Source organism: Protobothrops mucrosquamatus, unplaced genomic scaffold (genome assembly GCF_001527695.2).
Source record: "Protobothrops mucrosquamatus isolate PMUCROS unplaced genomic scaffold, P.Mucros_1.0 scaffold235, whole genome shotgun sequence".
Lineage (NCBI taxonomy): Eukaryota > Metazoa > Chordata > Lepidosauria > Squamata > Viperidae > Protobothrops > Protobothrops mucrosquamatus.
Window position 1 is genome coordinate 1,377,444 of NW_015386586.1, and position 17,049 is coordinate 1,394,492.

General features: G+C 45.0%; 1 protein-coding gene across 1 annotated transcript in view; it reads right to left on the reverse strand.

Moving 5' to 3' along the window:
- Nucleotides 1–17,049, reverse strand: part of SETD2 (SET domain containing 2, histone lysine methyltransferase) — a 62,650-nt gene that overhangs the window by 38,300 nt on the left and 7,301 nt on the right. Inside the window, exons 3-7 of the mRNA XM_015814290.2 lie at nucleotides 10,749–10,764; nucleotides 5,433–9,847; nucleotides 3,771–3,902; nucleotides 2,240–2,368; nucleotides 854–977 (exon numbers count right to left, since the gene is read on the reverse strand). Of these exons, the coding sequence (XP_015669776.2) occupies nucleotides 854–977; nucleotides 2,240–2,368; nucleotides 3,771–3,902; nucleotides 5,433–9,847; nucleotides 10,749–10,764 (4,816 nt within the window). The remainder of the gene's footprint in view (nucleotides 1–853; nucleotides 978–2,239; nucleotides 2,369–3,770; nucleotides 3,903–5,432; nucleotides 9,848–10,748; nucleotides 10,765–17,049) is intronic.

Below are 17,049 nucleotides of genomic sequence, written 5' to 3' on the forward strand. Positions count from 1 at the left end.
GCCCAGAGATTCTCTATAAATATAATCCTTGATTTACTAGCATAATTGGGACTAGAATTTCCACTGTTAACCAAGGCGGTTGTCAAGGGAGCCAGGCCTGATTTTTATGACATTTCTGGCTGTTAAGCGAATCACTGCAGTTAAGGGAGTTATTTAGTCGTTAAGTGAATCCGGCTTCTCCTGGATTTAATATTCGGAAGCTGGCTTGGAGGGAGGGAGGGTCACAAATGGCAATCACGTGATCCACGGACGCTGCAACCGCCGTATGTACATGCCGGGTGCCAAGTGCTTGAATCTTGATCACATGACCATGGGGATCCTGCAACTGTCATAAATACGAGCCAGTTGCCAAGCACCCGAATTTTGACTGTGTGGTTGTGTGAATGCAGAGGTGGTTGTAAGTGTGAGGACTGCTCGTATTTCACTTTTTTCAGAGCTGTTGTAACTTCAAACAACCGTTAAGCCACTTTTTAAATCGATGGCAATTTGTATCAAATTAAAGTAAAGCAAATAGACAAGAGCCGTTGTGACTTTGAACAGTCGCTAAACAAACGATCGTAAGTTGAGAACGACTTACAGCAAGTTATCCGCGCTAACACGCATAAGCATTTAATAAGAATCTCCTGGGACATCCTCTGAGTAATTATTAGTCTTTCAATTAGCGCAGCACAATATTGTTACAAGTATTCACTGCATTTAGAAGTCACGTGAAAAGAGGGTAGAATTTACCCGCAATCCTATCCCACCCAGGTTTAATTTAAACTCTGTTTAAACACCATCTTTTACTCACTGCTCCCAGCCACAGCATCGGCTGCAATTCTTAATATTTTTTACCACAAATGTTGACACTCACTTCATCGTTTTTCAAGGCCATGAAGTAATAATGGATGTTCTTGTTTCGGGCGTATTCCTTCACTCGGGTTTTGAATTCTTTGTGATCCAGGACTTCTCCGCAGTACTCCAGGACAAAGGTGTTACTAAGCAAACCGAAAGGAGGATTAAAAAGAGGGCAAAAAAGGCACAGAAATCTAACACACAGCGGTACCTGTATCTTTATCTATCTCTTTCGAGAAGGAAGGGCATCAGAATTTCATTTTAACCTGTACCATTGTGTACACAGATTGTCTTCTCTTCGTGGTACCTGGGCTCTCACCAACAACTGAATCCAGGGGCAGGCGGTGGTGCCTCCTGGCAAATTTCCTGCCTTCAAGTGAATCACAGCTCCACAGTCCTCGCCTTACAACTACAATAGAGCCCAACATTTCTGTTGCTAAGCTGTGAAGAGAGTTTTGGGCCATTTTATGACTTTTTTTGCCATCGTTGTTAAGCGGATCAGTGCAGTTATTAAGTCACTGACACGGTTCTTAAGCAAATCCGCTTCCCCATTGACTTTGCTTGTCTGAAGGTTGTAAAAGGGGATCACGTGATGCCGAGGCACCGCAACCGTCATAAACACGAGTCAGTTGCCAAGTTGTCTTAATTCTGATTACGTGATTATATAAGTAAGTCATAAATGTGAAAAGCAGTCCTAGGTCACTATTTTCAGTTGTGTTGTTACTTTGAATCATCACTAAATGAATGGTTGTAACTCAAGGACTGTCTGCATCTATGTTCCTTCTTAAGAGGAAGACAGGAGGAGGAGGAGGAGGAAAAGTGGGTTTGAAGGCGTTTCATTTTAAATCCTTGTTAACTTCCAGATTTACTAATTGGGGAAGAGCCTCGGATGGTGTCTTCTCCCCATTTGGTTTAGTGATTAAGGTACCAGGCTAGAGAGCAAGGGGTGGTGAATTCTAGTCTCACTTGAGGCATGAAAGCCGTCTGGGTGACTTTGGGCCAATCACCAGGTGACAGTGAGTTCTAGTCTTGCCTTAGACAGCTAAGTCAATTGGGTAACTCTGAATCAAATCACCAGGGAACTGTGAATTCTAGTCCCGACTTAGGCTTGAAAGCCAGCCGGGTGACTTTGGGCCAGTCCCACTCCACCTCACAGGGTTGTTGTTGTGGGGAAAATTGGAGGAGGGAGGAAGATTAGATATATTTACTGCTTTGGGTTATTGATAAATAAAAGGCATGGTACAAAACACCAATAAAAAACATAAAAAAAAAAAACCACGACTGATAGAATCAGGAAGACAGAAGTGTGGCAGAGAATCCACCCCAGGCCCACAGAACTGGGACCGCTCTCTTTTTGCAAAATTTCTCTTCTTCTCAAAACGGAGCGCAGTTGGCGAAGTCTTACGAAGGGAGGTCCTTGGCCGCTCTGAGCCCCCAGCCTTTCTTCTCCGTCAAAATGACTTCCACGTCTGCGTGTTGCTTCCTCTGAAACCGCCGATTCGAACAATGCTCTCCGTTGGGACACCTTGAGGAACTGAGCACAACAGAGGGGAGGTTGACAAGCACACTGGAGCCGTGTCAGAATCTCTCTCAGGCCTGTATTCCCCGTCATACCTACCCAACCCAACAGAGCAGGGAGGCAAGAGATGTTATGGGTCCCCCCTCTTAAGGAGATCCATCTGGTGGGACCCAGAAGAAGGGCCTTCTTCGTGGCGGCTCCTTCCCTGTGGAACATCATCCCTACAGAGAGAAGACTGGCCTCTATGTTGACACTCTCAGCAGTGAGATCCTACTTCTAGGAAGTGGGAGAGGCAGGAAGGCAAGAAACAAATGAAAATTGGGGACTAGGTTCAAATCCTATCAATACAGGTAGTCCTCGACTTAGTGACAGACCTCCCCAGGTCTGCTTATGGCCCTCATTTGAAGTTTGACACCTGTCCTCCTACTGGTCACATGACAGCATTTAGGGCACTCAACAACTAGACCACGTTTATAGCTGTTTGCAGCGAGGCTACGATTCACGACTTTTTTTAATTTTATTTTTTGCTAAAAACCAGTATTTACTTCTCATTTTGGCAAAAAAACAAAAAAACAAAACAAAAACCCAAAACACACTCATTGTGGGTAAAGTATTTGTTAACGACTTTGACCTCCACCCAAAAAAAAAAAAAGTTTGTAAAATCAATCATGGGCATATGGTTATCTAAGTAATGACCAGCATTACTTAGGTCTTAGGATCATAGTTTTGGGCTCAATGACAGTTGAAAGTTGAGGATACCTGTTAAGATGCAGGTTATCTACCCACTACAGGTAGTCCTTGACTTACAACCACAACTGAACTCAAAAATTCTGTTGGCAAATGAGACATTTGTTTAGTGAGTTTTGCTCTATTTTACCACCTTTCTTGCCACAAATGTTAAGTGAATCACTGCAGTTGTTAAATTAGTGACACAGCTGTCAAGTGGATCTGGCTCCCCCCATTGACGTTGCTTGTCAGAAGATCACAAAAGGGGATCACGTGAACCCCCGGGGACACTGCAATCGTCATAAATATGAGTCAGTTGCCAAGTGTCTGAATTCTGATCATGTGACCATGGGGATGCTGGTATGGTGGTGTGAAAAACGGTCATTAAGTCACATTTTTCAGTGCGGTTGTAATTTTGAACGGTCACTAAATGAACTGTCGTAAGTCGAGGACTGCCTGTACATTTGTTCTGGGCAAAACAAAACCTCATGACTCCTAGCAAAGGAAGAAAAAAAAAGGAGGGGGGGGAAAACGCATATGTTCCTCATCCACCAATGTCTACTCAATGTCTACTGTTAAAATAAAAACATTGGGTATGTGCAACTTTTAACCATCAAGGAACGGATTCCGCTTGGTGGTGTGTTTTTCTCCCTGCACGGCGATGAAAAGGCAAAGGCAAAACAGGGTTTACCATTCGATCATCAGCAAACGGTTCAGACAATCCTCTCCGCACGCCACCTCTCCCTGGACTATTTCTTCTTTGGAAACGGTTGGACATTCGCACAGCATCCGCTTGATGTCCCGGTGCGACTTGTTCTTTTTTCTAAGGAGATTGTGTTACATTGACAAAAAAAATTTTTTTTAGGGAAATGTTTCTTTTGAACAGGATAAACAAGCCTGACCCAATTATTTTGCTCTCTCTTAACTTTGGGGTCTTATGTGTTAAGGCGAAGCAGAACCTCCGTTAAGTTCATTATTTAAAACTGTGTTTGGTGGACACACTGCTTTATGTTCGCAACTATGCGAAGTCACAGCTGTCGGTTGTGTTGGCCTTCCTAACCTATCCACCGCAGGTTGAATTCTGCGGCCACGTGAACCCACATAAAAGATGTAGGTACTCTTAATGAGTTGTCAGGCACTAGGATTAAATTCGTACCCGATCCAAATTCTGCAGCCACATGAACCCACAAAAAAGATGTAGGTACTCTTAATGAGCCGCCATACACAGAAGTAACTTCACACCCAATCCAATTTCTGCAGCCACATGAAGAAAGAAAAAGATGTAGCTCCTTTAATGAGCTGTTACCGGGTTGCACCTGCTAAGTAAATTCACACAAGTAAATTCACATCCGATCCAAAGCACTTTCTCCTCAATGGATATGAATGGTGCACCCTTTCCAGCTCTTCTTCTCGCTAGAGATCCCTGAGCAAGTCAAAAGTACAGGAAGGAATCGTAACGATCCACCCTGTTCTTAATCTTAGGCACAACATTTTAGATTCCATGGGATAGCAAAATCCTGCCCCTCCCCCTCTCAGAAGGGGTATGCTCAGGATCCTGTCAGGCAAGGAATTCCCGCTGGCGGGATCCTGGAGAAAAGCATTTTTCTGCCCAGGTCCCCGACATTTGGAATTTCATGCCCCTTGCGAGAGAGAATGACAGAACTGAGGGGGGCGAAGTGAAAAGGGACATCAGCCTGGAAAATTTACGAAGCTACAAGTGAGCTAAGTTCAATTCTCCTTGAATTCTGTTGACCCTTATCTAACTCTTAGCAGTTGCTACCCAGTAATTGAGAAGATACCTGCGGATAGATTTTTAGCAATAAATCAGGAGACGGTGAGTTCTAGTCCTACCTTAGGCATGAAAACCAGCTGAGTGATGTTGGGACAATTATTCAGGAGATGGGTGAGTTCTAGTCCCACCTAAGCCATGAAAGCAGGCAGGGTGACTTTGAGCCATTCACCAGGAGATGGGGAATTCTAGTCCTTCCTTAGGCATGAAAGCTGGATGGGAGATTGGGCCAATCACTGTGAGACAGTGAGTTCTAGTTCTGCATTAAGGCACCAAAAATAGCTGGGTGACTCTGGGCCAATCACCAGGAGACGATGAGTTCTAGTCCCGCCTTAGGCATAAAAGCCGGCTGGGTGACTTTGGGCCAATCACCAGGTGATGATGAGTACTAGTTTCACCCTAGGCACAAAAGGTGACCGGGAAACTTGGGATTAAGTACTGTTTCTCAGCCCAACCCACTTCACAGGGTTGTTAAAATACGACAAGAAAGTTATTGCGGATAGGTTTGCCGTCTTGAATTACTTGAAAAATTAATAAAGATGAAACGCAAATAAATAACATTACCTTTCTGTCAAATACACATTCTCTTCAATGAGGTCGAAGTAGCAGGGCATTTTCCCTTCCTTGGCACATTCCTTCCAACGCTGGGGGTCCCGGAAGTCTTCCATGAAACACAACGGATGATCCGTCGGGGAACCCGGAGGCAGGATGGGCAACGGCTCACTCTCTGTTTTGGTTTTCTTCCTTTCCTGGGAGCCCCCGTCGCTCTCCGAATCGCTCCCCAAGTCGGTTAACCTTTTCTTTAGCGGCCCCCGCTCTTTCATGTCATTTCTTTCCATCGCCTTTGCCCCTTGTTCTTTTCTCTCTCGGGATGTCGTTGGGAAGTCTTTGGCCGAGTTGCTGCTGATCTCGTGGGCCTGCACTGACCCCTTTTCCCTGGGGTCCCGTGACTGGAACTTCACCGACTGGTCAGGGAAATAGAGTTGGCTTTCGTCCACCCATCGGTCCACTTCTTCGTACTCCTCGTGATCCTCGGTGAGCGAATCAGGGACTTGTCCTTGTATACGCTCGTAACTAATTGCAGAAGGCCGGTTGGTCAGCCTTGGATCCCAGTAGCCACTGTCAGGCCAATAACCGTGAGACCCCATATACGGGCCTGGCGGTGGGGGGTAAACATAACCTGGGAAAACTCCATAGCTACTATCAGGTTGTTGGTATGTGCTGCTGGGCTTCTCGGGTTGGGAGAAATCCCACCCTAAACTCCCCAAGTCCTCCGTTGAATGAAAGCCGTCCTCCCGCGAGAAATCGGCAGGATGGGAAAGACCCGCAAACGCAGACCTTCCCTGCCTACGGTCCGGCTTGGAAACGTCGGCCTGCGACCTGGACATCGTGTTGGTCATTTCAAATCCGGAAAGGTAGTGTAGGTCGTCTCCTTGGGACGCGCCGACCGACCGAGTGACCGAGGTTGTCTCGCTATAGACGATTCTCTCGTCCGGCTTATGGAAAGCATCGGGGGCTGGCTCGGAGTGGCTGGTGCTGTCGACATCGTCGCTCTGAGGTTGGGAGGCCTGTGGCTGAAGACCCCCCGGCCCCTCGGTTCTCTTGAGCTCTGTCGACGTTGCTAAGCTTCTCTCTGTGTCTCTAGAAGGCAAAGCTCTGATTTCATTTGGCAGGTTGTTGTTCATTTCCAAACTATCCGGCATGTCTTCCGAGAACGGCTTGGTGGACTCGGGCCGGCTGTCTTCCCAGTGATCCAAGTAACGTCGATTACTTTGACTGTTTCGTGAAGAACACGAGCTGCTCTCTTCCAGGGTCAGGGTGGAATTCTTTGGAATGACCACCACGGATTGAAGGCGGTTCCTGGGAACGCTGCTATCATCCGAATCGGAGCCCTCGGTCTCGCTCTCGTCGCTCGGGTGCTCGCTCGCGCTTTCGGCCGTATCGGAATAATCTTCATTGTGGACAGAAGAGATTTCTGGAGTATTGCTGCCGCTACCGTATCTGGGCTCTTCTTCTATGGTTTCGGTTTCTTCTACGGTGACGACGATATGACAAGAAGGGGACAACATATCTGAAAAGGCGGATTCTATCAGAGAGTCTTCTTTGTCTTTCATCACCAAAACTCCAGGAGCTGGTTCATCCATGTCGGACGCCGTCCCTTCATCAAAGACAACTGCATCTTTCTCCTCAAGTTCCTCCTTCTCTGGTTCCTTCACTGGCATCTCTAAATAATAGCAATGCTCATTCTTCAAAGGAGATTTCACTTTTTGGACAATGGACTCTGCAGGCAGGATATCTAATTCAAGGGCAACTTCAGAACACATTAAGACTTCTTTAGCCTTCTGTTGGATGGGAGTCTCAAGATGGAGCATATTTTCAGAAGCTGGTTGTTGCTGTGCAACGTGCTGATTGTCTACTTCCACAAAATATTCTTCTGCTCTAAAACCTCTGACTGGGGTAGGCTCCACTGAACTGAAACCTGTGTATTTCTCATTTTCCTGAGCCAACTCGGATGGATTTTGATCCTCTATGTCAGTTGACGTGAAGGATTGAACGGGGATCTCCGCGTGAACGCCCGCAGGAGGTTCTTGAGTAGCTTCTGTGTCCGAAGGCTCCACTTCAATTTCAATTTCTGAATAACACAAAGAAACAGAGGCGTCCTCTGGCAAGTAGCATGGGGCGGGATCTTTGGTTTTACAAGAGGGATCTCTTGGATCACTCCCTTCCTTAGACAAGATTTTAGAGTGACTGACCTGCTTGGTAAAAGAAGATACGTATTCAGATGAAGCAAGATTTGAAATCTCAATTTTTTCTTCCAGCAGCTGAAGGTTGGATTCACCAGAAAAAATAAGAGACTCGTCTGGATTATGTCCTTTGGGTAGAGATAGGTTTTGGAGACCATCTGATGACAGTCTAGGACTTTTGGCTTGACGGGGTAGCTCAGGTCTATCTAAGTTATCGTCAGAAGACAGGTCAATCTCTTCTACTTCAAAAGAAGAGGATAATCTCTTCGGGGTCCTCCTTCCCGTGGACCCATTTGTATCCAGTTCTACTGGAGAAGATGTTCTTAAATGATCACCTCTTGTGTTACCTAAAGATCCCGGGTCAATACTGATATGGCTATCCATTCCTGCAAGTTCATTCGTCTTAGAAAGAGGAGAACCTGTTTTTGATTCCTCCAGCTTTCCGAATGTCAGTGAGTCACTGAACTGACTTACTGGAGAAAAAGTCCTCTCTGTTTCTGGCTTCTGCGAATGAGCGGTTTTTGTTTCGCAGCCTGGTACGCCAGAAGTCTCCGAGTCTACACAATTAGACTGATCTTTGATGTCCTCAGATTCTGTACAACAGAAAGAACTCTTAAATTTATCTGACTTGGGTTCAGATGACTTGGAAGAGGTGGGCTTGGATCGGGATGTATTCCCGCTGCCTTCTGCTTTAGAATGGGAGGCGTCCCGCCGATGTCGCAGCTCGCTGACAGGTGAGCACCTTTTCGATATTTCACTTTCAGAAATCCTTCGTTTTCCCCTTTCTGATCTGGCCTGTTTTCCTCTTCTCTCCACATCGGAATAAGCAGAATCTGTCTTGCTGCTTTCCCTCTCCGACTTTGAGTAAGAGGACGAGGACCTGGAATCTCTGTAAGATGAGGAATGAGAAGATGTATGCCGTGAATCTGTAGACGATCTAGAATGCATCCTCCGGTACTCTTCTTCCGAATCGGAACTCTCTCTCACCCGGCTGTCCAGGTAAGAGCGGGAATACCGTGTCTTCTCTCTATATGGTGAGCTTCTGTGGTATCTCCGGTCAGAATCGTAGTAATGGGACCGCTCAGATCTAGAATAAGATGAGGTGGTTCTAGAGCCCCTTTCAGATCTAGGACGGGAGCGGGAGCGGCTTCGCCTCCTCTCCCTGTCTGATCTGGACCGGGAGGAGTACCTCGAATCTCTTTCCGATCGTGAATAGCTGGAATATTTTTCATCCCTTTCCGATCTAGATCGCAGAGAGACCTTTGATGGCTCTTCCGTTTTTGAAGGTGCAGAGCTTTTCTGCGAGTCCTTTTCTTTCTCCGAGCTGGCTGCTGCTTTGATTTCGTGGGACCGCTGACTTGAGGAGGTCCTCACCGAATCTTCATCAGATTCAGAACCCGGCAATGCCCCCTCTGACAATGAGAACTTTCTCCTTGGTTTCTTTGAACTTGGAGCACCCTTGGGAACTTCTGCAATTTCTTCTTCCTTCGCAGCGTGGGGATGTCTTTTCACCAGTGCTGGTTCGACATCCTCAGAAACACCAGGAGCCAGGGGTGCTTCAGAATCCCCTACCACGGCATTCTGTAGTTCCAAAGTCTCCTGTGCTGGATTGGGCAGTGGTTCTTTTGCCGTTCGGATGACGGTTTCCACAAAGGGTATCAGCAGAGGAGTGATGGGGGCTGGTGCTGCAACTTGGGGTGCACTTATTGGAATCAGCACTGGTGTGGGAGCTGGTTTTATCTGCAGAGGAGGAGGGGGAGGAGGGGGAGGAGGGGATGACGGCATCTCCCCCAATTCTACTGCAGCAGGTGGCGGTGGAGCTACTGGGACTGGTGGCACTGCAGAAACCGGGAAAGGTTTTGTGGTAACATTTAGCAAATGTTTCTTGAAATGAATCTTGCCCAGTTCCGCCTTTGGCTTTGGGGGGGAAAATTCCTCGGAGACCCCCAAGGGATCGCCGAGTTCTGTTTTTGCCTTAGAAGTGAAGTCACTCGGAAGGGGTGGGAGCGACGTGCTTGGGCCTTCACTTAGCTTCTCGTTCCCCAATGCGGCCAGAAACCGGTTTGGCAACGTCTTCTTGGTGAGGCTGAAGCTGAAAGAGACCTTCTGTCTCCCTTGTTCCTCCAGATTCACTTTTGTCCGGGTACCTTTGGGTAAGAAACGGCTCGACGCCAGTCCCTTGAAGACCGCCGGGCCTTTGACAAAGCCGGGTTTCTGGACATTGTCACTCTTGCCCTACAAGTCAAAACGGGATCAAGTTAGAGCTATTTGGTTTCAAAAAAGAGGAATAAATTAAAAAAAAAAAAAAGACTGACCCAAACCAATAGATGGCAGGTCAACTTAGTTGACTGATAATAGATTTTCATAACTGTGATTTTCTTTTAATGTTATATACTAATTTGGCAAATACAGGTAGTCCTCAACGTACAACAGTTTGTTTAGTGCACCTTGGGTAGGCCACCTTGGCTCTTTTATGACTGGTGGACTTCAACTCCCAGAATTCCTGATCCAGCATGGCTCAGCATGGAAACCTCTCCCTTTCCCCTCAGCATGGCTGGCTCAGGAATTCTGGGAGTTTAAGACCACCAGTCATAAAAGAGCCAAGGTGGCCTAGCCCTGGTTTAGTAACAGTTCAAAGTGACAATGGCACTGAAAAAAATGACTTACAACTGGTTTTCACACTAACGATTGTTGCAGCATCCCCAGGGTCACGTGACCAGAATCCAGACGCTAGTCAACTGACTCGTATTTATGACAGTTGCAGTGTCCCCTGATCCCCTTTTGTGACCTTCTGACAAGTCAATGGGAAGCCAGATTCACTTAGCAACTGTGTTACTGACATAAGAACTGCAATGATTCGCTTAGCAACTGTGGCAAGGAAAGTCGTAAAATGGGTCAAAATTCGCTTAACAAATGCTTCACTTAACAACAGAAATTTTGGGCTCAATTGTGGCCATAAGTCAAGGACTACCTGTATGAAGCACCTTTTGAGAAACATGGAAGGAAGGGTTAAAAGTCATTTTTGTTTCTCTCTTTTGACTCCCCTCCCCACCTCTCCAATGCCACTTCTCTTCTAATGGGCAAATCTTTCTTTCTAGACACCCCAAAACAGAAGTGGAGTTAAGTTAGCACTTACCTCGTTTTCTTCTTCCCTGTTGCGATCCAGATGAAACCGTGCAAGAGGGAGAGAAAAAAAAAACACAGAAAAAAGCATGAAAACTTAAAACAGAAAAAAAAACCACCTATGCTTTACAAATTTAACAACTTTCACTTGTGCTGAGTGCTAATTTGCAACAAGAACAGGCAGTGGCTCACTTACAAATTGTCAACATTAGTGGTACAAGCTATTTCTCCAGCCCTGGTATGTGTCACTCATAAAAAAAAAGTGCTCTAGCATCTCTCCTCAGAAAATCCTTGGTTTTCCCAACAAAACTGTCAATTTTCAAGCATGTGTGTGTGGTCATATCAAGAGTCCAGCAGCGCAGCACCTCTCTTTCCCAAACTATTTATTTATTTAGGGGATTTATATGGCTGCCCACTCACTCTCAGTGACTCCAGGTGGCTTACAAACAATAAAAACCTAATATAAAAAGAACACAACAAAACAAAAACAAAAAAACAAATGTATTTTGAGGGTCTTCTTCTGATATCAGAAATGTGAATTTTAAGGTAAGAGAGAGGATCATGGATGCTAGCCACCTCCAAGGAGGAAGAGGGTCTGGAAATGCCGTTTTCCAGGAACCTTTTACATGCGTGGATAGGGTAAACCTTGTTACAGCAAGTTGCAGCACAAGTCTTGCAAAACTTTCTCCTGATTGCACATTCCGGAATCCCAATGCAATCCCAAGAATTCAGCTTCTAGATTTACTAAGAGAAAGCAGTAATATCTAAGTATGGAAAGTGAAATCTCTGGGAAAATAAAAGTGTTCTCATGCTGGCAGTCCTTGATTTACAACTATAATTGGGAACTCCCATCACTAAGCAAAGCAGTTGTATACACAGGTAGTCCTCGACTTACAGCCATTTCTTTAGTGTCCATTTGAAGTTACAATGGCACTGAAAAAAGTGACTTGCAATCGTTTTTCGACCGTTGCAGCATCTCCAATCACGGGACCACAATTCGGACGTCTCTCAACTGACTCATATTTATGACGGTTGCAACATCCCAGGGTCACGTGATCCCCTTTTGCGACCTTCTGACAAGCAAAGTCAATGGGGGAAGCCGGGATCACTTAACAGCCGTGTTACTCACTTAACAACTGAAGTGATTCACGTAACTGCTATGCAAGATGGTCGTAAAATGGGACAAAACTCACTTAACAACTGTTTTGCTTAGCAACAGAAACGATTAGCAACAATTGCAGTGGTAAGTCATGAAATGCTGATATAGCAGGAAGGCCAAAAAAGCAGCAAAACTGACCTCAACTAAGTTCAGTCGAAAGTTACTATAGTTTTCCCCCCAAAACTGTTGAGCCTCAAAATTACCAAGTTTCAAAGAATACCTTTCAACCATCATTAAAGCCAGCATTGTCATTACACAGCTGCTGTTGGTTGCTGATGGAGAGGTTGTTGTTTATTTAAAGAAGGGAAATGGTTTTCGAGTTCCCCTTAAGGATAACTAACGACCTGCTAACTTAAATGGCAATGCTTATTTATTTCCAACTTTTTCTGCAGATGGTTATAGACCAACGAGTTTTTAAGTTTGTATGAACTGTTTGCAATTTTAATCTGGTTTTAGAATATTTTATCATTTGCATATTTTATCATATTGTAAGCAGCTCAGCTCACCTGGCTAGATAAGATCATCAGTGTTAAAAGGGAGAGAGGTTTGCTGCAAATGCCCCTTCCAGCACTGATGATGTTCCCTAGTTGGGTCATGAAACCTCTGCAAGGAAACCACCAAGCAGTCTACACTTTATGCAAGCAACTGAAATAATATCTTTCTATGCCATAAAATCATGGCGAAACCCAGAAATGTCCTCAATACAAAAGTCATTTCCATCAGTTTGAGACATCCACAATTCAGCAAAAGCTGAATGATCAAAAAATTGTGCTTTGATTTTTTTTTAAAAAAAACAAACTCCTTTGAGGAATGAAAAAAATATTATCCCGACTCAAAACGTCAGCTCATATTCTCTTTCCCGTAATTCCTCATTAGAAGTCCTCAGGACCGTTTTTCTTCACACTTTTTTTTTTTGGGGGGGATACCTGCTGATTTGCTAATTGTAATATTCCAAACCATCCTGAAATTAATTTTGTTGGCACAATTTCTTCCTGATACGATTACAATCTTTTCCAAATTGTTTACTACACGTCTACCTTGTTATAATAAAGCAGTGCGTCTCAAACTCGGCAACTTTAAGAGGGGTGAACTTCAACTCCCAGAATTCCCCAGTCAACAGGGCTGACTGGGGAATTCTGGGAGTTGAAGTCCACCTGTCTTAAAAATTGCCAAGTTTGAGAAACACTGTTTTGGAGGAGTTGACAAGCTACACAAAACATATAGATGTCCTTTAACTTAACTGTGTACAAATGCATTCTATTTATTTATATTGCCAAGTCACTGTAAAGTTGCTTGTTTTGCATAGAACTAATAATCCAGCATACTAGATTAAAACTCACTTAAAAACTGGCTTGCTTAACAACCGAAATTTTGGGACCAATTGTGGTCATAACTGGAGGACTAAATGTATATTTATTAGACTTTTCCTTATGCACAGGTCCCAAAAGGGGGATGGGCAAAGTGTTGTCCAGAAAACTTCCTGGTGACAATTCTGCAAAACCTGGTTACAGAACGGTAGCTAAAATAAGTATCGGCCAGACCTGCAGGTGGTTTATGAAAGGGGGATTCCCGTGATCTGAATGGGTCACCTGGGGTGAAAAGAAGCCTCTGAACCCCGACAGGGTCAAGGAAGCAGCTCTCAAAGGAAGCATAAAAAGACGGCCAGCTGCACTGCTGAGGTGTGTTTGAACTGGTTGCTGTGGATACAGCAAACAGCATTATTTGCTTGAGAAAACCAACAATGTAAGGAGGAGTGGCAGAAAACAGTTTGCAAGCTAATCAGAAGTGCAACTAAACTCAGTGGGAGGCAAGCCACGCGGAGGGAAATACAGAGTTCTAAGATCTGCAAGGTTCAATAAAGTCCGATTTGCAGACTATATGAAAAAAAAAAAAAAGATTTCTAGAATCAAATCACCTGGGATACACAACTAGTCCTTGTTTGAAGTTACAACGGCACTGAAAAAAAGGATTTACTGTTCTTCACACTTACGACCGCTGCAGCATCCATCCCCGTGGCCACATGATCAAAATGCTTGACTCATATTTACGACGGTCGCAGTGTCCCCGGGGTCACGTGACCCCCCTTTAGCGAACTTCTGCCAAGCAAAGCCGAAGGAGGAAGTTGGATTCACTTTCACAACTGTGTTCCTAATTTAACGACTGCGGGGGTTTGTGTAATGTGTGTGGCAGGAAAGGTCGTGAAAAGGAGGCAAAGCTCACTTAACAACTGTCTCGCTTAGCAACGGAAATTTTGGGCTCAACTGTGGTCGTAAATCGAGGATTGACTGCATCCCCAAATTGCTGAATAGCCAACCGAGGCGTTAAGGTTAGGCCAAGTCTCCACGGCCATCCTTTCCCCTTAAGAAAGCGTCTTGCTACCTTCCAAAATCTTCCTTCAAGGCAGAGAGAACCACGGAAGACACATCGCAGGTCGTCCTCGACTTACGACCACAATTTCCGCTTCTAAGTGGGGCGGTGGTTCAGTGAATTGCACCTCATTTTACAACTTCTTTTTGCCACGCCTGTTATGCGGATCCCTGCAGTTGTTCAGTTGAGTCACACAGCTTGTTCAGTGAATCTATCTGGCCTCCCTGTTGACTTGGCTTGTCACAAGGTCGCAAAAGGGAATTGCGAGACCCAAGGACCCTGCGGCCGTGGTAAATACGGATCAGTTGCCGAGGGCCTGAGTTCTGATCACGTGACCATGGGGATGCTGCAACGGTCGTAAGTGTGAAAAAGGTCTGTGTCGATTTTTTCCAGTGCCGTTGTAACTTCGAATGGTTTCTAAATAGTCGTAAGTCGAGGAGTACCTAAAGTGTCATAAAGAAGCCAAAAAATGAAAAAGTACAGATGTCAAACCATCATTTTCAAGAGCTGCGACGCTCTTCCCGATGACTATAATCGCTACCACACAATTGCGCCAACGACTCGCCTCTGTTGAACTCACTTTGCCAACTGTGTTTTGCAACTAGCAAACGGTTCTGGCTAAAAGCTAAAATTACCAATTAATGCTCCCTCCCGAGGGAGGGAAGGAGGCGAAGGAGGGCTGGGAAACAAACAACACAAATTTGTCCACCGCTCACACACCCAAGGCTGAAATCACAGGAAAAGATGCTGCAAAGGTGGAGCTAACCAGGGAAGCAAAATTTAAATCCTATTTCCTCCTCTTCCAGCACTGGATTCTGCTGTCCTCCCAATGTTAAGCAGCCTCTGAAAACTCATCTTGCCCATTACAGGCAGTCCTCGACTTACAACAATTCATTTAGTGACTGTTCAAAGTTACAATGGCGCTGAAAAAACTGACTTATTACCGTTTTTCACAGTTATGACCGTTGCAGCATCCCAACGGTCCCATGATCAAAATCTAAATGCTTGGCAACCGTTTCATATTTATGACGGTTTCAGTGTCCTAAGGTCATGTGATCGCCTTTCGCGACCTTTTAAAAAATGGGAAAGCCAGATTCTCTTGGCAACCCTGTGACTAGTTTAACAACTGCACGAATTCGCTTAACAATGGAGGCAAGGAAGGCCGCAAAATGGGGCAAAACTCAATTAACAACTGTCTCGCTTAGCAACGAAAATGTGGGGGTTCCGTGTGTGGTCGTAAGCCGAGGACCTATCTGTAATCCAGCCAGTGCTAGATGTAAGCTCGCCATACAAGGATCAGCTCAGAGCTCCTGCTCTCTGGCAGCTAAGCAAGCATGGTGATACAGGCAGTCCTCGACTTACGACTGGAATAGAGTCCAAAAATGTCCACTGATAAGCAAAATGGTTCTTAAATGAGATGTGCATCGCTGTGTGGTCTTCTTTTTATCATGGTGGTTAAGGAAATCACTGAAGTTGTTAAGTGAATTATGTGGTTTGTTAATCGAGTTTGGCGTCCGCCAAGGCCTTGCTAGTCAGAAGCTTGCAGATGGTGATCACACGTGACCCAGGGATACCCAGGCGACCGTCAAACCCGAAGTTTGATCCCATGACTATGTGGCGATGGTCATAGATGTGAGAACAGGCCCTCGAGTCCCTTTTTTCAATGTCGTTGTAACTTTGAACGGTCATTAAATGAATGGTTGTATGTCAAGGACTACCTGTTATCCCATCAAGCAATGCCACAGCCTCAAGCATCCCTAGGTAAGAGTGGACCACTAGGCTACCGGTTTCTGTTAGGCCACAACTGGGGAAAAATGAAAACCGTTAAGAGACAAATCCGAACTGCTGTCTTTGACCCACAACAGCCTCTATGAGAAAGCCATCTCACAAAATGGTTGCCGTGGCTACAAATGGGGAAATTCCTACTGGTCAAAAGGCAAACTGATAGTTTGCACCCTCTACCTGTAAATTCCAGAAATATAGAATAACAGGGCTGGAAGGTACCTTGGAGGTCTTCTAGTCCAGCCCCCTGCTCAAGCATTCATTTATTCCAGATGAACACAAACCTGGGTTTGCATTAAACTAGGCGAAGTGAACCACGGATTTATTGCTTAACTCTTTTGGGTTTCATGATCTATATAATGAGTCAAATATTAACCAAGCACATTTCTGGTATGAGTGCTTGGTAAGCCTGGCCTGGAAATAAAAACTAACAATTTTAAGGAGAAAGTAGGACAAAATGAAATGCTATTCAGTGCTAAAATGAATGTATTTTTTTATAAAATAATTTATATTTATTATTTAAAATAATAGACAGCATACTAATAAAACAAAAATAAATTTATTTTGAGCTACTTGTAGCCTGATTTTTATTAGTTTTACTAATAACTCAAGACATCCACCATATCCAACACACTTTCCTCCTCCTATTTTCTCCACAACAATCCTTTGAGGTGGGTTGGACTGAGAGGGAGGGACTGGCCCCAAGTCACACAGCCAGCTTTCATACATAAGGCAGGACTAGAACTCACCGTCTCCTAGTGATTGACCCAAACTCACCCAGCTGGCTTTCAGGTCTTAGGTGGGACTAGAACTCACTGGCACCAGGTGATTGGCTCAAAGTCACCCAGCCGGCTTTCATGCCTAAGGCAAGACTTGATACTACTCATCCCAGATTGGGATATGTGGTGTGTGTCTATGTGTGTATTACATTGTCAGGTCTGCCATCTTCACCTCTTGGCTTTGCTGACATCCTGCCATGAATTGTTAGGGAGGGTGGGAAGGAATT